Source organism: Maniola hyperantus, chromosome 23 (assembly GCF_902806685.2).
Source record: "Maniola hyperantus chromosome 23, iAphHyp1.2, whole genome shotgun sequence".
Classification (NCBI taxonomy): domain Eukaryota; kingdom Metazoa; phylum Arthropoda; class Insecta; order Lepidoptera; family Nymphalidae; genus Maniola; species Maniola hyperantus.
The window spans coordinates 5,333,262-5,360,193 of NC_048558.1; the positions used below are offsets into that span (position 1 = coordinate 5,333,262).

At 37.1% G+C, this 26,932-nt stretch overlaps 2 protein-coding genes across 2 annotated transcripts in view; one reads left to right on the forward strand and one right to left on the reverse strand.

The window, feature by feature from the left end:
* Positions 1 to 26,932, forward strand: part of LOC117993102 (uncharacterized) — a 254,416-nt gene that overhangs the window by 202,797 nt on the left and 24,687 nt on the right. The gene's annotated exons all lie outside the window — the stretch shown is intronic.
* Fim (plastin-2 Fim) overlaps positions 411 to 26,932 on the reverse strand; it is a 76,573-nt gene continuing 50,051 nt past the window's right edge. The window contains exons 2-15 of the mRNA XM_034981002.2: positions 20,724 to 20,810; positions 19,822 to 19,965; positions 16,262 to 16,343; positions 14,994 to 15,147; positions 14,101 to 14,264; positions 13,148 to 13,257; positions 12,301 to 12,495; positions 11,448 to 11,661; positions 10,631 to 10,761; positions 10,021 to 10,168; positions 9,193 to 9,344; positions 8,781 to 8,882; positions 8,312 to 8,481; positions 411 to 1,757 (exon numbers count right to left, since the gene is read on the reverse strand). Coding sequence (XP_034836893.1) covers positions 1,427 to 1,757; positions 8,312 to 8,481; positions 8,781 to 8,882; positions 9,193 to 9,344; positions 10,021 to 10,168; positions 10,631 to 10,761; positions 11,448 to 11,661; positions 12,301 to 12,495; positions 13,148 to 13,257; positions 14,101 to 14,264; positions 14,994 to 15,147; positions 16,262 to 16,343; positions 19,822 to 19,965; positions 20,724 to 20,810 — 2,184 coding nt within the window. The 3' untranslated portion in view covers positions 411 to 1,426. The remainder of the gene's footprint in view (positions 1,758 to 8,311; positions 8,482 to 8,780; positions 8,883 to 9,192; positions 9,345 to 10,020; positions 10,169 to 10,630; positions 10,762 to 11,447; positions 11,662 to 12,300; positions 12,496 to 13,147; positions 13,258 to 14,100; positions 14,265 to 14,993; positions 15,148 to 16,261; positions 16,344 to 19,821; positions 19,966 to 20,723; positions 20,811 to 26,932) is intronic.

A 26,932-nucleotide genomic window follows, 5' to 3' on the forward strand; every position in this document is an offset into this window, starting at 1 on the left:
GTTGAAAATTTCACAGAATGTACCCGTATATCATCTTATTGCTGTTATAATAACAATAACAAAGATTTCAAAATGGCCGTCATGAAAAAAAGAGCAGTTATTTCTTACATGATGATACGGCACCTGTCGTGTGCGAGTCGGACTCGCACTTGACCCAATTTTTTTGTCGCTCTTGTTTTAACGGTGATGGAAAACATCGTGTGGAAACCTGCATGTCTGAGACTTCTCTATAATGTTATCAAAGATCAAAAGTGTGTCAAGTCTGCCTATGCGCAATTAGCCGGCGTGGTAGACTATGCCCAAACCATTCTCATTCTAAGAAGATACCCGTACTCAGTAGTGAGCTGGCAAGGAGATCACGATGATGGGGTTTTAGAAACAACACAGGTTACACAAAAACTAAACAGTAATTTGGTAAACACTTTTTATTGTAAAAAACAAAATATAGAAAAACATACAAAAATAAATTCCCATAGGTTATAATGACTAAAATCTACACTAATTGTAGTTACTCTTAAGGCATGTTTAGCTTAGCCTTAACACCAAATTAATTACACAATACTTCCAGTTTATTCATGATCTATTGGCTATAAATTAATAGGTAGGTAGGTATAAGTCCCGCAAATTGCTAATACGCGTGGTCGCCATTTTAGTGACGTCAGCACTAGACTAAAGTTTCGAGCTGATGGTATATATTTACTTAAATATACGTCAAATGACGACATTTAGATGTTCCACGGTTCCAGCGCAATAGCAATTTGCGGGACTTATACACAGATTTAAGAAATATCGACTGTGACTGGCAACATGTCCTATCTCAAAACGATTGCACTTTATACTTATTAGATTTCGTACTTTGCAGCGACAGTTCCAAGATCTAGCTTGAACATTTTCGCCGCACCGCTTCATCATGCCTTAGTTGACAGGTATGTACTCTTATGACTGCATAGTCGCTGAGGCCTAAAATCACAATTTCTTTGTAGTTATAGTACGCGACAGGTTCAACCTGGAGATTGATCTATAGTCCGCGAAAGGTTGAGATCAATCTCATTTCAAGGCTGATGGTCAATCTCATCAAAACAATTTATATAATTAATGCATCTATTTACAATAAAATAAATTCTATAGGTACTAATTAATATTCTAAATGCGAAAAGCATCTTTCTCTTTTTTATTAACGATATTACAAAAAAAAAATCATCTAATCCACCATACCAGCCCTCCGGTCCCCCGTGGATTCGACGACACAGCATGACAGGTCCTTAAAAAAGGATTTAGCATCCTCGCCCCACGAGCCCAAAGTCTCCACGCCTAAAGGCACAAATATGAAACTTGGCATCCCACACAAGCGACCTTCCTTTCTTGTTTTGAATAAATAAAAATAAATAATTAAGGATTGTCATCAAAGCAAAAATTAATAGTAAAATTATTCATTAGCAGTGACGGACGAAGAACGCACAGGTGCCAAATTATCAGGCTTTGGTGGCAACGCAGGTTTCTCTATAATATTTATATGATCATTGAAATTCGGATCTGTATTTTCATCAGTTTTCTCGTTCACTTCGTATACATAATTATTTTTATCGAACACAGTAGATGCCAAATCGCTTTGTACGTGTAAGGGCGACTCTAATTCACTCTGTGCCAAATTATTATCCAATATTAGTGAGTCTTCGGTTTGTTTCAATACACCATCCAAAGTGACTGGTGCGTCGATTTCGCTATTCTCTACAACTTGAACTGCAATGGTGTCCGACCTGATAAGAGGAAATATTTTTAATCCTGATTAGAAATGTCTTATAATTCACTTAGAAATAAATAAAAATTCAATCAATAGTGTATGTTTGTAGTTGCTTATGCATTGATCTGATATAGAAAAAAAATATTATTTTTTTCGCTATTTTCTACAACTTGAACTGCAGACTTAATAAGAGGAAATATTTATAATCCTGATTAAAGATGTCTTATTCACGTCGAAGCATAGAATATTAATCATGGAATTATGATTGAACAGTGTAAGTATGTATGTATTTGCTTATGCATCTAACTAGGTATGATATTATAGAAATAGAAATTAGAAAGATTTTTATTTACATAAACTTTTAGAAGTGTTTTTGAATCATTACTGAATCTGCCACAGCCCTTCCTAGTGAGAAGAACCAGCAAGAAACTCGGTGACTGCTCTTTTGAAATAACCGATTTACAATACCTACTATTATTCCAAAAATATAAGTAAGCATTGCAGTACTTCGCATTGCTGGAGCGAGTTCTACTATATGAAAATATATGATTCGATATACATTTATACGATGACATTTTTATGCATAGACATCTTCTATGTAAACACGTCTCATCTTAGGTATCTATAACATAACTAACATTACATCATATCATAACTTTCCATCAGGTGTAATTATGGTAAAAATACGGTCAAATTGTTTAATTCAATATAGGCACACGCTTATATTGAATAGAAAAAACAATATCAATATTTTTAATTGTAGCATTTTTCTAATCATTGTTAGAATACGAATTCGCAAATCTTCACATAATATAATAATATTTATAGCCCCAATAGACCGATATTTACAAGCTGCTATATATCACAATTTATATAATTTTATGTATAAACATACCTTTATTGCTTGTCCTGTAACCAATATAAAGCAATCTGACACCGGACACAAGAAAAGAAACACTTAAACACGTATAAAAAGCACCCAAAGGCCACATGAAACAGATAGTGTGCATCGCTGCCGTCTTAATTCAGCAGTTTGCTGCAAAAAGTATTTTTTGATTTATCGTCAAAAACTTGGAAATTTTCAAAAACTGATGTTCCTAAAAAATAATGCTCCATACGACCAATATTGTTATTTAGTGTTTTAGTTTGGTCTTTTCCATGTTTTTGGCGATAACTCAAAAAAGACTTTTTGCAGTTTTAACCTCTTTTTAGAAATAGGACGGAGATTGGCTTAGATGAAAAGAAAATGTGTTTTCCAAAAGTTTTTGGTTCAAGTTAAAATGTGAACCTTGCTCGAATGACGTCTGAACAGCACAAGTTTCACATTTAACTTTAGACAGTAGAATAAAGTACTTTAGAAGGAGATAGCAGATTTGTAGAGCGCTGTTCCTGTCGTTGAGACCGACAAAATGTCATATAGGTATGAGTGACAGAGACAACGCTCTACAAAGTCGAACTGTACGCCGCGTACTGTAACCAATTTTGTGCTAATGATCTTGATATTCTCTCACAAACATAACACGTGAAAAAGAAAAAAAGAAACTAACACCCGTATACACAATCATTATTTTGAAATCTCAGTGCATCAAACGCACAGTGTAGGTTCCACCAAACAGATCATTGAAAATGGACGTACTGTTCAGTAATGATTGGTAGAACCCTACACCACAGTATAAAGAGGGGCACAGTAGTCCGACGCCTTTGATCACGTGGTAAATGACAACTACCCTCTTTTTTTCAATTAAACTATTACAAGTATTTTTGAATCATCAACAGCATCTTCAACATAAGACCCCAACTACGTAGGCGAGTTCGGGTCGCGCGCTTCGTCGTCCCATACTTGCTGTCTAGACGGCTTCGTCGAAGCTCTGCATGTAAAATCCTTATTCAGTGGCTACACTACACTATACGTTCGCGTTCATAGTAATTATTCCGGGGGTAAGTGTACAAAACAAATTCTCTGTTTATATTGTATGAACAATTTTATTATCGACGCTCAAGTTCAGTAGTTCAAAAGATAGTTTTTTTTAATAGATAGGTGTATCTAAATATATAAAAGGAAAAGGTGACTGACTGACTGACTGACTGACTGATATATCAACGCACAGCTCAAACTACTGGACGGATCGTGCTGAAATTTGGCATGCTGATAGCTATTATGACGTAGGTGTCTGCTAAGAAAGGATTTTTGAAAATTCAACTCTTGAGGGGGTGAAATAGGGGTTCGAAATTTTGTGTAGTCCACGCAGACGAAGTCGCGAGCATAAGCTAGTTAAAGATAAAATGAAAAATAAATTTCAATTCCGATTTATTTATTTATATGCTTACATTATTTTAAACATTAATGACAGCTAGCATATCGCTATAGCTTAGCATTGTATAGTATAGGGGTAAAATAGCTCTTACTATTATTTTGTTTCGCATCTCTTATACTATGTTATGAGAGTTAAGATTATTATAGCGATCAATATTAGTTGATTTCTTAAAAAAATAAATCTAAAATCGATAAAAAATTACTAAACAACATAAAATGTTTAACAAAATAAAAATTTACATTTAAAAATTAAAATATTATTTTATATTTAAAATAAATCGTTGTATCCCATGGGAATGTCACATATCAATAAATCTCTACGAAAATTTACCAAAAAATATTAACTTATCATAAGAAATATACAATGCGTAATTTATTTTTATTTTTATGGGATCTTCATAATAAGTAAATATATATCAGTTGAAAATAAATGCCGATCGGGAATGGTATATTCGAGGAATGTGGGCATTTCAAATATTTAATGTATTTAAAAAAAACCTATCTCTAATCTAGAGCTTCTCTATAAAAAGAATCAAATGTAAAAAGCCCCTTAATTTTCCTGTATAGTTTTTAGTTTTAAAATTACCACGATTATTCAATGTTGCGATTAAAAGTAATTTATAGTATAATATTTTCCAAATATTGACATTTAAGTACCAAATCGTAGGAAAATTTTCCACTGCCTCAAAACAAGGCTTTCTAACTTACGTGGGACTATTTATTAATTACGTCATACATAAAGGGGAATTGAAGGGAACCTCTTACAGCAGTTATAATAATATAGTATACGCAAATATGCCAACCGTTGCACTATTATCGTACCCTAATCTTAAGAGGCTTAGTTGGAGGGGAAAGGAGAACATTATAGTCATGATTAATATATTTTTAATAAGTTTTTCAAAAAAAAAATCTTTAAAAAATGAAACGTAATGAAATGTTGCTAATTCTCTTGTAAAAAAAAATATTATCTAAAAAAATATTAGGGATTATTTTACTCAAAATATTGAGTAAAGTATAATGTCACAAAAGGAAAGGGGTCACAGTATATTTTTCTATATGACGTAAATAATGAATAGCCCATATTAAACTGTACCAAACAACATTCACATATAGCAAAAATTGACTTTCCAAGCAATTCTTTATTCCCAAGCGATGATTTTTGATTCGTTGTAAAAATGTATAAAAAACATTGACACTTTTTAATACTAACGTTGATAAGTACTAAATAAGCCTGGCATATATTTTCATTTCGTTATCGAAGTTTTTCATACCGTCGATTCAGGCTTAGGCCTAAAACACACAGGCGACTGTCTTAATTTCTTCTAGCCGCGTTTAAACTGCGCCAATGAAGAAAAGAATGCCCTCTCACTCGCACGCTACACCCGTGTAAAGTGCGCGAGCGAGAAGGCATGATCATCGCCGGCATTACTTCACTGGCGCGGGTATGTGTTTTGGCACTCCAATAAGTTATCCTTAACATTACATGCGCGTTACGTACACAATATATTTGTTACAATCTTAACTAATTCCCATCCTAGCAACACAATTATGTTCATATTCGGGACATCACAATACATAAACAATTCCATCACCGGGCAACAGTATAAGAAAAGCCAGTAGATCAGCCGAAAGGAGAATCTTAATTATTTACACAGTATAAAAAATTGCAAAAGATTGCTGTGCATATTTTATAAGACCTGTGCACACAGATGTTTGTTGTATATATAAGAGCAAATGCATTCTGTGTCGTCAAATTTGACACTTCTTCATAAAAGAAATGTCAAGTTTGAGGTCAAAAGGTCCTATATCTAACACCGTTGTCTTAGCCAAATCGAAAATATTTAGATATGGCCTCATATTTTCAAAAGTAAAAAAGCGTGCGATTATTATAGTGCTTCCCTCATAGAAGTTTTAGAAATTTGGTTTACAGCACTGCATGACCTAAACCCGCACTTAAATAACAATATTATCTGTGACTTAAGTTGTAACTTTTTACACCTGTGCAAAAAATAATACTTACGTCAGAGATAAGTGTCATTTATGTGGCGGTTTAGGTCACACAAACAACGAGCTATAAAATACATGTACCGTAATGTAAAAAATTGTACATCTTAGTGATATTTTATAAAATGTTTTTATAACATTAATTTTAAGACTTCTGTGTGGAAAATTACCGAAAAATATCGGTGTGCATAAGCTCCTCAAGTAATCATTGTACGACAAATGACGCAAGTGTGTGCAGAGCCTTTCGGGTGATATGCTGCTTTATTTATACTGTGACCAACACCAATTCACATAATAACATATTTATATGTATAAATAGGTACACGGATTTACGGAATGTACGGACAGTCTGTAATAAAAAAAATATGTTAGGCCATTTTAAGTTATATTTTTATTTAACTTAATAATATTATTTTTTTGTTAGGTGGGTCAAAATCGAGTACTTAATTTGTATTTTCATTGGCCTCTCAAAACAACGTTTAAATTAATTAGCAATTTATACTGTGTTTGTTCTTGTAAAATTAAGAAAATTTAGGATAAAGTATATTTAACACAAATAATATTAAAAAAAAATGGAATATCAGAAACTACTTTGAAGCACATTAATTTCTAAACATAATCAGCCTCTTCATAAGTTGATTTGAATTCGGACTTTTCCCATAATAATCTTAAATTTCGAGAAGAAACAAACTATAGAAATAACAACTTTGCAATATTTTGTACAATATTATAGAGTACAAAATAAAATAATTAAGTATTTTGCGATCTAATTAGGCAACGTGTTCAGATAACTATATTCTTAGAAATAATTATGTATATAATATAATAGTAATACATATCAATATGGCTTCCACGATCACAAAATAAGCTCAAATCAAAGTCTTTAATCTTGGATCCGGTTTATTTTACAGTTAGTGCACGGCATAAAATAAATGAATAAAAACCCGCCGCGCTTTTAAATATTTATTTAATAAAATAAATAAAATATATATCAAAAAATAACATATCATAAATTGTTATATATAGAGTTAAGTTTTGTATCTTTTGATTAAAAAAAACCATGTCGAATTGTTTTTTCAAAGCATACGAAATCTATATTTTAACAAAACAACCGTCTTTTTTATAATAACACTAGCTGATCCCCGCGGCTTCGCCCGCGTAGATTTAGGTTTTTAAAGATCTCGTATAGCATATGTCACTCAGGAATAATGTAGTACTGGTGAAAGAATTTTTTAAGGTGACGCAGTACGTTCGACCGAAATTGGCAGCGCACGTGGGTAATCTATTTGCTTTTCACTTGACATTGTATGAGAAAGATGAGAGGCACGATGATTTTCACCGAAATCAAGCGCGCGAAAAGGGTATAGAAAAAGTATTTTTGAGAAAAAACTACTGAATTTATGTTTGTAAAGTAAAGTTATTTCGACTAATGAATAAATAAACTATGTCTAATGATAATTTTTTTTAGAATTTTCATATCCCTAATCTTATTTATTTACGCCCAAAGTTGTCATAAATTTAGTGCTGAAATAGGAATCTTTTGAGGCTCGTAACTCTTAAATCAATATTTTTTTCAATGTTTTATATATCATTGAACCTAGATAATGACGAGATAAATCGATATAATTCTTAGTTTTATGCGTACAGTATCGAATATTGTTGTATTTTCCCTCCTACGTTTGTATGGAGAAAGCACCAAACTGAGCTACCTTAAGTCGGTTCAGTAGTTCCAAAGATTACCCCCTACAAACAAACTTAACGACATGACCTCTTTATATAATATAAGTAATAAGTAAATAAGTAATAAGTATAAGTATAACTATAGATAATAACTGTTTTTATAATAATAGTTATTTCCAAAGCGCGACGGTTTTTCTTCCTTTATTGGCGATAAAGGTAAGGGAAAGTGGGGGCGGGGGAATATAATATGGTCCCATGTGAGAGCGAGACAAAGTACAAGAAAGAGACAATGCTTCTTTCAATGAGGGGGGGGGGGGGGGATAAATAGTAGACACGCGAACACTTTCATGATCATCTTGGGCTTTCTGAATCCATTATGAGTGAGTGAGACAGAGTACAAAAGAGAGAGATATATAATGCTTCTCTTCTATGAGATGACCAATGATGCCTCACGATTTTTTTATATTAGTGTATATGTAATTATTTTGAAAGCGCGGCGGTTTTTCGTTCTATCATGGAGGGGATATGGGCAAAAGGGGGGAGGGTGTATAATATAGTATGGTCCATCTTACGCGTGCGTGGGCGCGTCCATGGTTGGGATGTAGTCGAGGGCCATGAGACACGCGAACACTGTCATGATCATCTTGGGCTTTCTCTCGGTTATGTCTTCGGGAAGCGCGTACACTCTCGCGCCGCAGCGTCGGGCCATGGAAACCGCGTATTTCGCGTTTGCTAGATTCTCCTGTGAATCAATGAAAAAATAATTAGATTAAAGTAAACCTCCGACTAAAAATTCGTAACAAAACATCTTTATTTGAGGCTGCACAAAACCTTTTTTAGAATATAAATAACGGGTACGCGACCTCCGGCGAGTCTCCCGTGGACCTCTGAGTACGCGACAGGTGGAAACGGCAATCAAGGTATGAGGCGTGGCAACGTCCCGCTCACCCGCACATCACGGGTTAGCGCAGGGGCTGTACGGGGCGTTCCCTCCCCGATTGCCATTTCAACATGTTGCGTACCATAAGTGTGAAGTCATACCTCTGCGTTGCCTCCAGGCAAGACTAAGTCGTAGTTGATAGCGCCAGGTTTGATTGCATCGATCAGATCCAGTACCACCTTACCATCCGCCAACACTTCGTCCTGAAAACAGAAGTGTACATCAGCAAGTTTTGTTCTAATTCAAAATTCTTTATTGCGAATATGGGTAAACCTCACTAGTTGATGCCCGCGACTTTAAATCACGCAGGAACTTTGATTTTCCGGGATAAAAAGTAGCCTATGTCATTCTCTAGGTCTTACCCATGCAAAAAACAAGGATTCAATTCCACCCTTCATCGGTTTTAAAAAATTCACTCGTGGAAAGTCGGGGCAGATCAGTTAGTTTTATTAAATAACCGCCACCGATAGCTCAAAATATCCAAACTTCTATGTTCATGACCCTTTGACTTACCTGGAAGCTCTTAATAGAAGACGTTTTGCCGGCGGACTGCAGTTTATTGTTGACCCATTGCACGATTTCTTTCTCTATAATAGGGTTGCCGGTATTGGCGAGCCGCGTCAAAACGGACAACGTGTATGCGCGCATCAACTGCCAGATTAGAGCTGGAAACGACAAAAAAAAATTGTAAGCAATATTGAAAAAATAAACCAACCTCAGGGTTCCGTAACTCAAAAAGAAAAAGGAGCCCTTATAGGATCGCTCCTTTCTCTGACAGACAGACGAAACGAAGTCGTTGTCTGTCTGTCTGTCAAGGGTACTTCCATTTGACCTAGAATTATGAAATTTGGCAGGTAGTTAGGTCTTATAGCACACGTAATTGAAAAAAATCCGAAAACCGTGAATTTGTGATTACATCACAAAAAAAGTAAAATGTGTTCACAATAAATCACAAAAAAATTGAGTTTGATTTACCTTCTGGTTTAATAAAAGTTAGTCAAAAGTATTTTTTTTACAGAAAAATAAAAGAAGTAAAATTTTCTCACGACTGTAAAATGGCTTGATATGTGAAATTAGACCCTAAGAAACATATGTTTTATTTACATTAACTTATATATTACTTCGTATGGACAGGGTTATTGAACAAACAAAATGGCACCGACTTAGTGGTGCTTTAGCACCAATGCAACCTCGGTGACGTCTGGATTTCAAACGGGTCGTTCATTAGTATCTAAGAGCTGATTTATTTGGTTCCAAAACCGTGAAAAATTTTGTTCGCTTGACCATATCTTGTCATTTATATCGGTGTTTTATTTATTGATACAAAAAGGTGGTTATTACCTAATGTGAGAGTGGCGTTTCCCTCGTTGATGTCCGCGCCAGCGATGCCCACTAGTGAGAAACCAAGTTGTCTGCCCAACTCCACGGCGTAGTTGCAGTTCTCAAGGCGCTCCATGAACTTACGCAGCTTTGAGAATTGACGGTGCACCTGATACAAAATAATATTATACTATATATTGTAAATAGCTAAGTATTGATAGCTGTGATAGCCTAGTGGTTAGGACGTCTGCCTTCTAATCGGAGGTCGGGGGTTTGATCCCGGGCACGCACCTCTAACTTTTCGGAGTTATGTGCGTTTTAATTAATTAAATATCACTTGCTTTAACGGTGAAGGAAAACATCGTGAGGAAACCTGCATTCCTGAGAGTTCTCCATAATGTTCTCAAAGGTGTGTGAAGTCTACCGATCCGCACGTGGCCAGCATGGTAGACTATGGCCAAAACCTTTCTCAGTCTGAGAGGAGACCCGTGCTCTGTAGTGAGCCGGCGATGGGTTGATCATGATGATGATGATATATTGTAAATATATAAAAGGGAAAGATGACCGACTGACTGACTGACTGATCTATCAACGCACGGTTCGACTCGAGTCGCCGCGTACGCGAGTTTACCTTTTTCCAGTTGACGATGCCGGGTTTAATGATGTCGTACAGCTGGAAGATGACGAGTCCATCAGTCAGGTCGGAATACAGCCAGTTGACGTGAGGCGCCACGCCCATTGAGTTCATCCAGTTGCGGTACGCTGCAAATTCAAATTTATATTTATTTATTGGCATCCAAAACAGATTACAATAATAACCAAAATAAATAACCTAATTCCATAATACAAAGTTTCGTCCTTATTGTAATCCTAAATGGTTGCACAGCATAACCAGAGTTTAAAAAGCACGCAAATTGTAAATAACAATAAAAATAAATAATAGCCTAATAATTAATTATGTAAGTAGAAATATGTTACTAAATTAATTTAATTCTTTTTCTAAAGAAGATTGGAAATCTGTGATCAAAAATGTCTATATCTACAACCAGCTTAATAAATTCATTATAAGAGCGACACATTCTTATGACAGGATTGTAATATGAGGTATTATTTTTAAAAATTTCAAGAGCAAAAGTTTTAGATCTACGGTTTAGGGTGGCCGGGGATGTGACGTCTAAAAGAAAAATTTAAATACCTTATGTTGAGGTGTATCCAAATCACCCCCATGTATGTTTAGCGATTTTTAGCAGTTTAGGAGATATGAATTTTTTCATGAGTGGTTTTTATTTTTTTTCTCTTTTTGTAAAACGTTTTTGGATATTTTTTTTCGTGGTAATTAGTAACTTTTTTTTACTTTACTTACTTAACTTTTAAGTGAACTTCACTTGGCCGACCACAACTATCTAGTTTCTATATTGGATTGATGAGTGAACTAGTTTGCTCCTTACTCTTTTCCTCCCTTGTTTCGTCCAACTGGTGGTAAGCTCCGTCGTCAGTATCAGCCCTCTGCAGGCCGGGGTGTTGGTTGAACAGATTGGCGACGAAGGCCAAGTTAAGCTTGTAGACTCCGCCAACAACGTCCGCGGGACTGACGAACGCGCGACATTTAAGCTTGGCAGCTTGTTGCAGCATCACTTCTGCACGTCGAAGAAGGTCAGTCTCCTGCAAAGTGTTATCAAATCATTATGAAATTTGATGGAATCGAATTGACTATAGAATTTCGCAAAATCATCGAAGTAACTTCCGAGACGAGCACACTTATTCATTTGAGCAACCTAAGATTTCCTCAAGTCAAAGATACTCGATCTGGGTGTGCTCAAATAGCTGCAATGATTTTTTTTGTGTTGTTTCGGATTGACTATGCTGCGTAGACTCTACTGGCCACTACAGTGTCACCGGGGAGGGTGGTGGGCGAGAGAACATAATCGACAGACCGTACCACCACTATACATGTATGGTGGTGGTACGATCTGGTAATAGGCAAGTCCAAGTTTGGTGATGGTTGTACCAAGAGGCCATATTTGGCAACAAGTTGCACAGGACTCTATGAACAAAAAGATCAAATTGAGATCATAGACATAAAGAAGACATCAAAGACAGACATTAAGATAAAAAAAAAGCCTCAATAGCTCAACTGGTAAAGGAGTGAACTGAAAACCGAAAGGTCGACGGTTCAAACCCCGCCCGTTGCACTATTGTCGTACCTACTCCTAGCACAAGCTTCACGCTTAGTTGGAGAGGAAAGGGGAATATTAGTCATTTAACATGGTTAATATTCTTAAAAAAAAAAAATTAGCTTACGCGTAACGCATCAAGTGTGACGCCGGCATCGTCAGGAGCGATTTGTTTGAGCAGGTAGGAGTAGATCTCTGAATCAGCCACGTCTTGCTGGAAGTTGGTGCAGCGACGCGTCACGCCCGCACTCTGCAACTGGTGGTTGACCCAACGGAGCAGGATTGCTTCGGGCGATAAGGCCAATAAGTCTTCGATTCTTTCCTGGAATTGGAAAATAAATAGGTAAAATAAATAAATCGGTCTCACAGGAGACCGAAGAGCTGGCAGCTACCTCGGACAAAGAATTAGCCTAGCTATTCAAAGGGGGAACGCTGCCAGTATCTTCGGAACCTTGCCTAAAGGGACTCCTTTTAATAATATATTTTAGTTCTAATATTATATTTTTTAAGGTTTTAGTTTTAGTTTAAATTTTTAAGATGTTCACTTTTAGATTAGTATCTTTTAGTTAGTATTTAACATTAGACATAGTTTATTAATTACCATATTTTATAAATACAATATATAATATTTGCATTGAGTAATATCAAGTATGGATTTTAATAAATAAATATAGATTAAATACAGGTTATTTGGTCAATAATAATATGAGTCTTACTTACTTTCTTAAAGTTTGAAGAGACTGAAAACGTCATAGCGTTATGACTCATCAATTACGTCATCGCAAAATCAACATGGCAGATGAACTAATTTTATTTTGATCACTCTTCGATCTTGGTGTTGAGTAAGAGGCCAATTAAGAGGTTTAAAAAATCTATATGACGTCATCACAAATTCAATATCGGTGACATAATACCAGGGAGTAACTGTACATCAAAGTTTTGACAGAAGTGATACTTAAATTTTTTGAACTTACTTGATCATTAAGCAGTTCTGTAAGGCCTGGACAGTGTTCTAGTGTGATCTGGTTGAACAGACCGATGCGAATGATCTGCCACAACAGACCCAGCACCAGGTGAGGTTTCCCTGGAAATAACAAAAATTATGTGTTGAAGATCGTCAATCTACTTTAGACACAGCAAAAAAAACAACGTAGGTTTAAATGAAGTGTGTCATTCCGTCTACTTATCAATACATAATAGTGCATCTATAAACAATTTATAAGCAAAGACTAAATACAGTCTTCGAACAGTGCATGTTGCCAGTGATGACATATATATCTGAGACATGGTCGCTAACTATGGGCCTCATAAGAAAGCTCAGAATCACTCAGCGAGCGATGGAGAGAGCTATGCTTGGAGATTCTCTACGTGATCAAATCAGAAATGAGGAGATCCGTAGGAGAACTAGAGTAACCGACATAGCTCAACGGGTTGCGAAGCTGAAGTGGCAATGGGCAGGGCACATCGTACAACCGATAGACGTTGGGGTCCCAAGGTGCTGGAATGGCGACCTCGCACCGGAAGACGCAGCGTTGGAAGACCCCCCACTAGGTGGACGGACGACATCAGACGAGTCGCAGGAAGCCGCTGGATCCAGGCGGCGCAAGTCCGTGGCGTGTGGAAGTCCCTACAAGAGACCTATGTCCAGCAGTGGACGTCTATTGGTTGATGATGATGATGATAAACAATTTACATTGTTTACGACAAAAGTATTAAAAACTAGCAGACATAGGCTGAGATCTACAGAGCGCACTTTGACTTTGCTCAGACTTAAGATTGAGTTAAAACGAGACAGATTTATGTGAGAGATATAGCTCTGGCTCGTTTTAACTCTGTCTTAAGTCTAAGCTAAGCCAGAGTGCGCTCTATAGATCTCGTCCAAAGACATCCAACTGCTACATAAGAAGAGTAAAGTGTTTGTCTTCACCTTTAGCCAAGTCATGTGCGTCGATGTTGACGATGTTGCAGCCGATGGCCTGGGACGACACCAGCGCGAGAGTCAGGTTCTCGTGCTTGGTGTAGAGCGTGAGATTCTTTTTGTTGATCGCGCGCTCGTCTATCGTGTCCGGGCAGGAGTGGTTTATGACTTTGCTGGAAAGATAGGTAGTTTTAGATTATATTTAAACAGAATCAAAATGTTTTTAATTCAAATAAACTTTTACTTTTAGTTTTGGAAGGAACGATTGAGGGCAAAAGGGCTCCAGGTCGCCAAAGACGCAAATGGTTGGACGATATAAGGGGGTGGACAGGGCTTAGTTACCCAAAGTTGAAAGAGGCGGCTTTAAATAGAGAAGCTTTTCGCATGATGACCTCCAAACTTCGTTTTGAAGAAGGCACGCGATGATGATGATGAAACTTTTACTTATATCTCTAAATATATAAAAGGAAAAGGTGAGTGAGTGACTGACTGACTGACTGATCTACCATAGCGCATAGCTCAAACTACTGGACGGATCGGGCTGAAATTTGGCATGCAGACAGCTATTATGACATAGGTATCCACTAAGAAAAGATTTTTGAAAATTCAACCCCTAAAATAAGGGTTTGAAAATGTAGTCCACGCAGGCAAAGTTGCGCACATAAGCTGGTTATAAACGCAAAAGTGTGTCTATCTGGTAGGTTTTCACTGCCCATCCTTTTAACCGATTTTGATGAAATTTGGTACAGAGATAGCTTGCATCCCGGAAATGGATACATCCCACTTTTTATCCCGGAAAATCAAAGAGATCCCACGGGATTTAAAAAAAATCAAAACTTACGCGGACGAAGACGCTGGCAACATCTAGTAGCCCAAAGAGGATATTTTTATAGATTACTCACCACAAAATAAGTCCATCTTTAAGTTTCTCATACAGCTGTTTGCCTTCAGGGTCTATGGGTAGGAGGTGCTTTAAATCTGGATCATGTTCCAGGTTACTATTAATCCAGCCCGAGAAGGCCATCTGTTCCTCCTGACGTACGGAATGTGTTGTGCCTGTAATACAAAATATTTCGAATTAATCAAAAAACCGGCACAGTGCGAGTCGAACACGCACATAAAGGGTTCCGTACTGTCATACAAAAAATAACAATTTTTTTTTAATTCAAATTCAAATTCAAATTTCTTTATTGCGAATATGGGTAAACAGTGCAGATATTACAAAACAAAAAGGTACAGCCAAATTCTGCCTATTAGCATGCAATATGTTATGACTTATGATATACCGAACAACGTGTACATAGTTTTGATTAGTCAAATTAAATACTTAGTCACAAAAAAATACAAATTTAAATGATAATGTTACAAATGTCAAAAATTAAAATAAAACTAAAATTTCTCTACAAGGTAATCATTAATCGAGTAATATGTCTTTTCTAACAATAGTTTTTTCAATTTTATCTTAAATAAAGGAAGTTCTCGCGTCTCAATTATATATTTGGGCAAGTGATTATACAAGAGTGGCCCAGTGGCAAAAAAACTTTTGGAGAAATGAGCGGTTCTACTAGGAGGGTGCCGCAGTTTAAGCACATGCCTTTTACTATTGAAGTTTTCATATAAATTCAAGTTTTTTGTTGGTGATGTAAGCACAAATTCACGGTGTTCGGATTTTCCCTTTACTTGCAGTGCTATAAGACCTACTTACCTGCCAAATTTCATGATTCTAGGTCAACGGGAAGTACCCTAGACATTAGACAATAAAGTGATCCTAAAGGGTTCCTTTTTTCCGTTTGAGGTACGGAAACCTAAACATGACTAGGATAATTAATATACTGACTGACTGGTGTATTATTAGACAGCTAGACACTTGGTTTTGAAACGTGCGACTTTGCATGTTTTACTCGTATAACGTAAACCTCCGTGGCGCAGTGATAAATGCTGTGGTCTTATAATTATTGAGAGGTCCAGGGTTCGATTTCCAGCAGGGGCAATTTGGGAATTTATAATTTCTAGTGTTTCTTCACATTGCTCTGCACTCCGCCAGGGAGGTTGTCAAGACGTATTGCAATATACTCTAAATGAAACTCTATACAAGATGTAAAAAAAACATACAGTCGAATTGAGAACCTCCTCCTTTTTTTGAAGTCGGTTAAAAATCACAGGAACTCACCATCGCTGGATGCTTCGCTCATGCCACCCAAATGTTCAAGGTTCTCCTTTTTACTGACCGCCTGTTTAAATGTGCTTGATACCTGAAATTATTATGTTCGTTTATAAAAGAGCTGTCATTTGAATAGCTTTAACCATCGTAGTACTTCCAAATTATTTGGCTTTAACTTTGATCAAAAATACAACTCCTCACGCGCCATTTTAACTTTATATTTCAAATTTTATGTCAAAAGTACGATTTTAGTCCTTATTTTAAAGGTGAAACTGTACTTTTAACATGACAGTTCACCCATAGAGTTAAAATAGCGCGTGACTAGTCATTTTGTACTGTTTTGTACGGACTATAAATTTATTCGTAATAACTAAGGCCTCGTTCAGGAAGAAGTGCGGTGCGGTCTGCGTAGCGTGGCGCGGCCAAATGAAACTGGGACGCAATGAACTATTACGTACTGTCGATTAGTCGCCCGACGACTCAGTCCATATAAATTACAAAATCTAAATAAGTAAGAAGAAGAAAGAAAGAAAACTAGTTTATTCGTCTTGTGCCTAAGGTACAGACAAAGTAGGTAATGAATCTTTTGCTGACATAATAGTGTTCATGCAGAAGCGTTGTTACGCGCGTTTGGCTTAATATACAGATTTGCTCGTAGTTAGCAAGCGGTGGTCGCCACCACGTGCCACGCAGGTCTGCCAGTCGCTGCATATGCTGTGTATGCGGGCTGGGATAGTTGTCATGCGGGTTTGCTCGTGTGCCGTTGCAGGCTGTTACCTGTTTCTTCGTGAACGAAATCGTAAAACGCGCTGCGCAAGCATGACCGTCCGGATGGATGTACCATGAGAGAATGCCATCCCAAGATTCAGGACCTATTTGGAACCTGACGTGAAATAGCCAGCCATCGTCAGCGTCAGAACGGCTGGCTAATCGTAATATTTCTCCCTCTAACGATAAGATACGAATTATTTGATGTCAGGTACCAAATAGGTACTAAATCTTGGGATGGCTTAACCTTCCAAATTCTCTCATGGTCCATCCATCCTGACGCTAACGCGCAACGCCCATGATTCCCTGAACGAGGCTTTACGCATTTCAATAAAGTACTTATCTCAAAACTGAGTAAGTCAATAAATTAAGGAAATTGTTACAATGGGCTACGCATCACTGGGAATTAATAGTAAAGAATGTCCGTTAAATAGGCTCTATTAGCTTGTTATGGCCCTTTGATTGAATAGCGTTTTAGTTTGGTTCATATTGGATCTATAAAATCGATTAACAATGCTTAATAAGACTTAATAAGTTTATTTGTATGTGCCAATAACCGGAGATAGACAAGTCAATAAAACAATAAATTGATACGACTTTTATTATGGCTTTTATCCAAGTTTATTTGTTTACTTCTTTTTTGAGCTTAATTCGTGAGGCAATCTTAACGAAACTTGGGCCCTTTACGAAACTTAATTATGGCTTATTATCCACTAGCGACCCGCCCCGGCTTCGCATGGGTGCAACGTAGATACTAATGTGGGGTCATTGAGGTGTCATTGCCTCGGAAACTCTCAAATGAGAGGAATTTTTTCCGACCTAATTTACATTATTTCAATTTCTCTAGGGATCTCTAATTTTTTGAAAATTAAACTATAGCTCTAAACCTTCCTCTCGAATCAATCTATCTATTGGTGAAAACCGCATTAAAACCGTTGCGTAGTTTAAAAGATCTACGCGTTCATAGATAGTCAATATACATACATACATACAGACGCGGGAAGCGACTTTATTTTATACTATGTAGAGATTAGTATTTGTTACCTTTTTTTCGACTCAAACCGTGAACCGCTCTTGACGAATTTTGGCCAAGAATCCTGGATGCGGACATAATATTAAACTTTTTATAGCGCGGCGGGAAAACAAATAGTTCCCACGTGATTTATACGAACCTTATTTCACGCGAGGAAAGGTTAGTCATAATCATGACATTATTAAACAGCCTTAATGCGATTTATTATTAAAGGCAAATCGTTTGAACGAAAAGCCAACTTTTATGGGCCTTATTAGATTAATTATTGTATAAGTAGTCTGCTTTTTACACTTCATTAATATATAATCTTGCGCGATTTATTATATTCGTTCTGTCGGTACCAGCCAGCGATCAATTAGAAACGATAAATCGTGACGAAAGTTCAAAGGGTTAAACGCCTCGCTGAGAATTAATAGTAATGTGCTTAATGCCTTTTAAATGGGGCCCTGTTGAGTTATAAAGTTTGTTTATAGCGCTGTGATTGAAAAGCTTGGTTAGTGAAATAAAAATAAATGAATAAATTGGGAAATATTCTGCGTGAGACTTTGGCATGGCGATTTAGGCTTGTTATCGTCAAGAGAACTTGACTAAATATCCACAAGTCAAAGAGGTGAAAATTTAACAGTATGTATATATGATCATACAGTTAAGAGTACGCGACAGGTCCAGATGGCAATCGGGGAGGGAACGCCCCGCACGTCCCCCACGATAACCCGGTGCGGGCGAGTGCGCCTCATACCTCGATTGCCATCTCAACCTGTCACGGACTATATGTATACCTACTTTAATAAAAAAAACCGGCCAAGTGCGAGTCAGGCTCGCGCAATGAGGGTTCCGGACTACAGTCGTATTTTTTCGACATTTGCAGGATAATTCAAAAACTATGATGCATAAAAATAAATAAAAATCTGTTTTAGATTGCACAGGTGAAGACCTTTCATATGATACCCCACTTGATATAGTTATTTACTTAGAAAATTGAAAATACTAATTATTAGTTCATGACCACAATTTAATTTTTTTTTGTGTGATGTAAGCCTAAATTCACGGTTTTCAGATTTTTCCCCAAATGTCAGCTATAAGACCTGCCAAATTTCATGATTCTAGATCAACGGGAAGTACCCTGTAGGTTTCTTGACAGACAGACAGACAGACAGACAACAAAGTGATCCTGTAAGGGTTCCGTACCTCAAAAGGAAAAACGGAACCCTAAAAAGACCACATTAAGAAGAACTTTCTTATATACTTAGTCATAATTGATAGTTTTACTAACTTGCCGGGCTTCGCTTATTGCTACTGACTAATGAGTATACCGGCAGAGATAATATGCTAAAGAGATTACACTGCGTACTACATGCGGTCACAATTGAGACAAATGGGATTACGCTATAGAAAGTGATTGGTTTAGTTGCTAGTTTAATTTAGCATACTATGTTCGTAGGCAATTGAAGCGGTGTTACCCTAGTGGTTGCACGACCGCCTCCTGTTCGGGAGGTCGGAGGTTCGAACCCGGACATGCACTTATAACTTTTCGGAGCTATGTGCGTTTTGAGAAATTAAATATCATTCACTTCAACAGTGAAAGAAAACATCGTGAAGAAATATGCAAGTCTGAGAGATCTCCATAAAATATTATATCAAAGGTGTGTGAAGTCTGCCAATCCGCGAATGGCCAAACCCTTCTTATACTGAGAGAAGACCCGTGCTCGGTAGTGAGCCGGCTATGGGTTGGTCATGATGATGATGAGGCAATGAAACAGGTGCTCACCTGTTGTGCTTTAAGATTTCCGCAGAGATCCTCGAACTCTGATAGAGAAATGCCGTTCTTCCTCATGTCTCCGTTCATACTGCCGTTGACACCACGTCCAGTCTTTCTGCCATTGTCGTTGTACTCCTCAATCATGCATCGCACCTGAAGTTAGAAAATGTTATGTTGTTACGGCTCAGCGCTGCAGTAGTCAAACATTGCAGCATCATAGCCTCAATAGCTCAACGGTTCCAGGAGAGGACTGAATTCTGAAAGGTCGACGGTTCAAACCCCACCCGTTGCATTATTGTCTTACCTACTCTTAGCACAAGCTTTACGCTTAGTTAGAGGGGAAAGGGGAATATTTTTCATTATTAACGTGGCTAATATTCTTTAAAAAAAATATGCTGAGGCAGTAGCCCCTAAATTAGCTCACACAGAATCGTATTTTTGTTTTTGTTTTTTCTAACTCGTACTTTTAAGCTTAGTTTTAATTTTGTAGTTTCTAAAATCTGTATATTTTTCCCTTTAAGTATTGTTCTGTAAGCTAAATAAACCTTTTCTATACGACAACGAACGAAGAAAACGAGCTGACAGGTCCGTCTAGCGAACATGAAGTTTACAACACCGGAGATGTAATACATTACATGGTTTTAAGGAATTTGGCCTATATTGCGGTTATGCCAGCACCACCAGAAGACGGTTGAACAATTGGCATCATCTAATATGGTCAATAAAATTCAAAAGTTGCTTGCATAGGATTCGAATTTCGAAGTCGTGACCAATTTCAATCAACGTTGTTTGACTTAGTCTAGCCTCAGTTCCTCAGATCCAACCAAGTCAACCAGCGTTCCATTTGATTTTTTATATTAACTCAACTCAATTCTTCAGAGGTTTTCCAGTTGCTAAGTTGAAGTGCTCACCTTCCATTGTGGGATTTTGTATCCAACGCCGTCAAGGGCGTCTTTGAGCTCCTTCAAGTCGATGTACCCGTTGCCGCTGGTGTCCAACTGTAACAACATACAAACACTGTTATGACTTGTGTAACCTTTACTGCACTCCATGGTCTCGCTCCAAGTGAAGCGTGAGAGCACGCATTTTGATCAACTTTTAAGAAAGAAAGAGAAAGAAAAATGTTTATTTCTTAAATTGTGCCACACATTACATCTTATAACTAAGAGTTGGTTATTCCGACATCCACTCATTTATGGGCGGGATGCGCACACAATTTTTTTTTGCAAATTAATTTTTTTAACAAACTGTTTTTAAAAATCCCGTGGAAACTCTTTAATTTTCCGGGATAAAAAGTTGCCCATGTTAATTTCCGGGATGCAAGCTACCTTTCTACCTTTTATATAAATCTGTTAAACTTGACTTTCCCCGGTACGTAAGCTAAATCTGTGCCAAATTTCATCAAAATCGGTTAAACTATTCGGCCGTGAAAAGCTAGCAGACAGACAGACAGACTCACTTTCGCATTTATAATATTAGTATAGATTTCTATTTCTATTAATACATAGAGCCTCACTAAGAAATGATTTTCAGAAATTGTACCCGAGCGAAGCCAGGACGGGAGAGCTCTTTAAGTATAATATTTTAAGATAAATTGAGAAGGCAAGAATTCCTCGCTATGAAAATACGGAATATCAAATTTGGAGTTTACTTAGGATCTGTACAAATATAACGAGACCGCTCTCCTTTATAAATATGGAGGTAGATTTTTGTGTATCATTAATATTCCAGTTTCCTCAAAATATACTCCTATTTTCAGTTTAGAAAGACCTCAGAATCGACGCCTGATGCTACTCAAATGAAGCTACATATTTAAAAACAATAATGTAATAGTATCTACGAGTATATATTACCACATATTACTATGTAATCGGATATTTTAATAAATACATTAATATAATTAATTAATTATTTTAAGTACGGTAATGTAATAGACTTATTAATAACTTTGAATTAGGTTATCTTATAATAATATAGGACAGGTTTCGTTCTACTCGCTTTACCAAGTAAACAAGCATGTAACGATAAATTATTGTTTTTTATACGATGCAGGTCATAAATTATGTATTGCAGATACCTCAGTAATAAAGGAAATCGATATCAGTGTTTCTTATACACGATTGGAAACAAAAGTATAAATTAGCTTTTTTTTATAAGAACTGATGTTGAGTAACTAATTTTCCTCATTTCTCTCCAATTAAGCGTTAAGCCTGGAAATTAAATGCGGTACCAGTTTAAACTGACAACATTTCAGATTAAGACCCTCAGGATTAATAGGAAAAGGTACAGTAAAAGCCTTTATTCAAATAAGTTACAATTACTTATTGTTGAATTTGTCAGATAATAATTTGACGTAATGGTGATTAATTGATTAAGTATACCGAGATTTAATTGGTCCTTTAAGAGAGTGAGAACAGAATAGGCGCTCTCGAAATGCGGTGCAGGAGAAGAATCTTCAAAATCACTAAACATGTTCCCGACGAGCTAGTCCATTGTTGATGAAGTCAACATCAAACTTTATCTATCTTCCATTGTTCAAGCTCATATCCTATATTTTTTCGGACATGTGTCTAGGTGTATAGAAAATAAATTAATGGTTTAAGTCAGTGAAAGTCCAAAGAACCGTAGTTCACCAATGAGATGGACGGATCACATAAAGGCTACCATTGAAATTACCCTACATAAGGGTACGTGAAAGGCACCCATCAGAAAGGAGTGGAGACTGGGTCCAGTCTGCCTAGAGTCTAGACTATAGCGCCTAAGAAGAATTGACATACTGAGGCACTCTTAAAATCTTGGATATCTTGGTGACCGCCGACGGTACAAAATATCACTTTCGATATATTAATTTTTAGATCGATTAAGTAAATAAAAAATAATAAATTACACGACCAAATTTATTAAAGTTTAAACCTTGTTTCTTTTCCAAGCCGGCAGTTCAAGACCACTCGAAGGTTATATGGTAATGAAGTAATTCATTGCACTTTATTTTGGCGCCAGTAAAGCCTTTCACAAAGGTTAACCAGATTACTATATTTGGTCACAAATGTAAGCGATTGTCTAGCGCATTTCAGGGATTTGGGTTTTGGTTGTCCTTATAAGGGAAGGATTTTTGGCCGGTCTGCCCAGGGTTAATTGAACGCTCAAATTTAGGAGACTGCGCATTTTGACTTGTATATAAACTTCTAACAATGCATGTTGCCAGTGATGACATATGGATCCGAGACATGGTCGCTAACTATGGGCCTCATAAGAAAACTCAGAGTCACTCAGCGAGCGATGGAGAGAGCTATGCTTGGAGTTTCTCTACGTGGTCAAATTAGAAATTATAGGAGGAGGAGGAGGATAGGTGGCGTGTGGAAGTCCCAATAAGAGACCTATGTCCAGCAGTGGACTTCTATCGGTTGTTGATGATGATGATTTAGAGCATTTTAAAAATCCTGTAGGGACTCATTGATTTTTCGGGATAAAAAGTAGCCTATGTCCTTCCCCGGGATGTAAGCTAACTCTGTACTGAATTTCATCAAAACAGCTTAAACTGTTGGGGCGTCAAAAGCTAGCAGACAGACAGACAGACAGAATTACTTTCGCATTTATAATATTAGTATGGATTGTGCACGTAATACCTCCAACAGAAGTCGCTGGAGGTAGATCGCACTGTTATAAATTAATAATTTTAACATGACGTGCTAATTCGCTGCTTCAGCATTTCAATTTATATAAAGCGAACAACCCGCGAGGCGGCGAAGCAGTCCACATTTCCATATTGAATAGTTAACACTGAAACTACTGTATTCGCGTGAAGTAAAAGTTCCGTGTGTGTGAATTTCCAAATTAAATTCGTTGGACATTTCTTGTGGTTTTTTTTTTTTCAAAAGACTGTCGAAGCGGACCTCCTAACAATTGGTGTCAGAAGTGGGATGCTAAGAAGGTTCACGCAAGAGGACCCTTAGCATCCAAAGAATCCTGAGGTCATCGCAGTCGTGATCGACGATAAGCCTCGCCCCCAGGGTTGAGCCCGCATCACAACCACTAAGCACCGGTTCTACTCAAGATCGACGATAAGTCTCAGCCTGCCAGACTGAGCCCGCATCTCACACGAAGAACGCGAATATCCTGGACTCACTCAAAAACATCAGTGAAATAAATTTTAAGCCTTCAAAATTACGAAATACAATTTCTTCAATATCTTCAGAAACCTACTCGATATCGTCGCCGCGTGAAATACGAGACGCATTCCGTACAGTTCAAAGCCTTCACGTGTCGCAAACGCATCGACCTAATTTAACTTTCAGTGCAGTGACATCAAAGTGAAAACCTTTTTGTGAAAAATAAATCGTGATGTTGGCCGTTATCCTGTAAGTAGTTTATATAATTCTGTATAAAAAGCGTAAATTGTCTTAATTGTATATTTTCGTCCTGTATTTTAAATTTAAATCCTTTTTTTTTCTCTCCATATCTCAGTTTCAGTAATCAAAAATGAGTTTAAAGTCAGAAAGTTCGGACGTAAAAGTGCCTCTCTCTGTGCTCACTAAATTCGTAAGGTCTTATGACGGGAATCAGGAAACTCTTGCCGCGTTCCTAACTAACTGCGATAACGCAATCAGTTTAGCTGTTCCCGACCAGCAAAATATCTTATGTAAATATATAATCTCCCAACTTGAGGGCAAAGCACAATTAGCCTGCAGTTTTAAAAATTTCAATAATTGGGATGAATTAAAATCATATTTAAAAAGCACGTTTGGCGAGAAAAAACACTCGTCCCATCTGCTACTTGATCTCCAAAACTGTAAACAGGGCCAGTCCGAAAGTGTGACACAATATTCTATCAGACTCGAAGCATGCCTAACTCGACTTCAAGCTGATATTCAAAATTCATGCACTGATCGTAATCTCCTTCTAGGCAAAATCACAGCTATGGAAGAACTCGCCTTAAGCTTATTCCAATTAGGTCTTAACCCTAATATTTCTAATATTGTCCGCTGCAGAAACCCTTCGACACTTAATGAAGCAATTTCTCTAGCAGTCGAAGAAGAAAAAATTTTCAAACTTGTAAAAATTACTCAACCAAAACATCCAACTAAATTTTGTTCCTTATGTAAGAAGACCAATCATAGTTTCTCAGAGTGCTTTAAGAAAAAGCACGATTTCACACAGAGATCATCTTTCCATATTCCTCCCGCTAACCCTCAATATTCTGCAGAAACAAGTCAAAGTTCATCAAAGGACTCAAATTTCGTCAAAACCTGTGCCTATTGTAAACACAAAGGACATCTTATCTCAGAATGTCGTAAGCGCCAATATAATAATAATCAGCGTCGGATGAACTCTCACCCTCCGTCGGGTCCCTCTCATAGTAACAGTGCTAATGTTAACATGTATGAATACTCTGAATCCTTAAATGAAGTGACGAATAGTTACGTCCCTGAATCAAAAAACTTAAACTGATTTCGGATGCGTGCCTGCCGAAATCAACAATCCAAAATGGCACTCGAACTACTAAATCCTTTTATACTAATTCCCCCAAATCGTTTACATCTCGGCAATCGCTACATGACTGTCCGAGTCACACTGAATCTTATACCAAATCTTTTATATCCCGGCAATCACCAAAAGACTGCCAAAATATCGCTGAATCATATTATCCTAAATCCTCACTGATTCCTACAAAATCGAATACAAAGCATTCCAAAGAAGATTGCTCAAATAATACTATATCTCATTCTAATTCTTATACTAGCTCTTATACTACAAAATCGTTTAAATCTCAGTTTCCTTCAAATGATCAACTGAGTCTTACAAAATCTAAAGTCATTCAAAATGACCCCCAAAGCAACGCAAGCAAAAGCTCATTGCCTCTTAAAGACGTCCCGATCTTCGAAACAAGCACCCTGAAAAAGTTGGTGTCCTTACCTCATGCATTTTTACAAATAGAATGTAATAAAAAACCTCTCTGTTTCTTAGTTGACACAGGCGCAAGTGTCAGCATTATTAAGCGCTCGTGTTTACCAGCAGAGCCCCAATTGTCTCAAGAAATTATAAAACTCAAAGGCATAAACGATAAAGATTCCTACAGCGAAACTTTAGGAACAGTTGTGCTTAACCTTAATATAAACGACCACACCATTTCTTTTAAATTCCACGTCATAACTGACGCTCTGAATCTGGAATCAGACGGTATCTTAGGTACCGATTTTCTACATTTTTTCCATACTAATATCGATTATAATACAAAATCCCTTACTATCTCAAATTACACTTTACCAATTCATTATTCGAGCCCTAGATATATAATACCGGCTCGCTCCGAAGCTATTGTTGAATGCACTGTCTCAAATGACAAGTTCGAGTTACGTCATTTAAAAGACGCACTCATATTAGATCACTCTATATCCGAAGGTGTATATATAGCAAACTGTATAGTAAGTTTCAAGCCTAATTATAAAGTCAATGTCTCTGTTTTAAATACCACTGAATCTCAAATAGAAATCCAAGACTTCAAGGTTCATTTAACTCCTATAGACTTCTCTGAACTACGCCAAGTGTCTCAATCCCCCGAAATTGTCAACCACGTTTCTAATTCTTCATCAAATCGACTCGATCGTGTTCTAAGTCTTATAAGACACTCACATCTTAACGATGAGGAGAGAAAAGTTCTCTTAGAGTGCTGTTCTGAATACTCTGATATATTTTATCTCGAAGGAGACACTCTAACTCATACTAACGCTATTCAACACTCTATTGACACGGGTAATAGCTCTCCTATTAATGTAAAATCTTACCGTTTTCCCGAATGTCATAAAAACGAAGTCGATTCCCAAATCCAGAAAATGCTACAACAGAAAATTATTAAACCGTCTATCTCTCCATGGAATGCTCCCGTTTGGGTGGTTCCCAAAAAAATGGACGCATCCGGGAAAAAGAAATGGCGAATAGTTATCGACTACCGCCGCCTCAATGACGTCACTGTATCCGAAGTATATCCTATTCCCTTGATCACAGATATCCTAGATCAACTAGGTCATTCCAAATATTTTAGCACACTGGACTTAGTCTCCGGTTTCCATCAAATTCCGCTGAATCCTTCAGATGCACCTAAAACTGGTTTTACTGTAGTCAA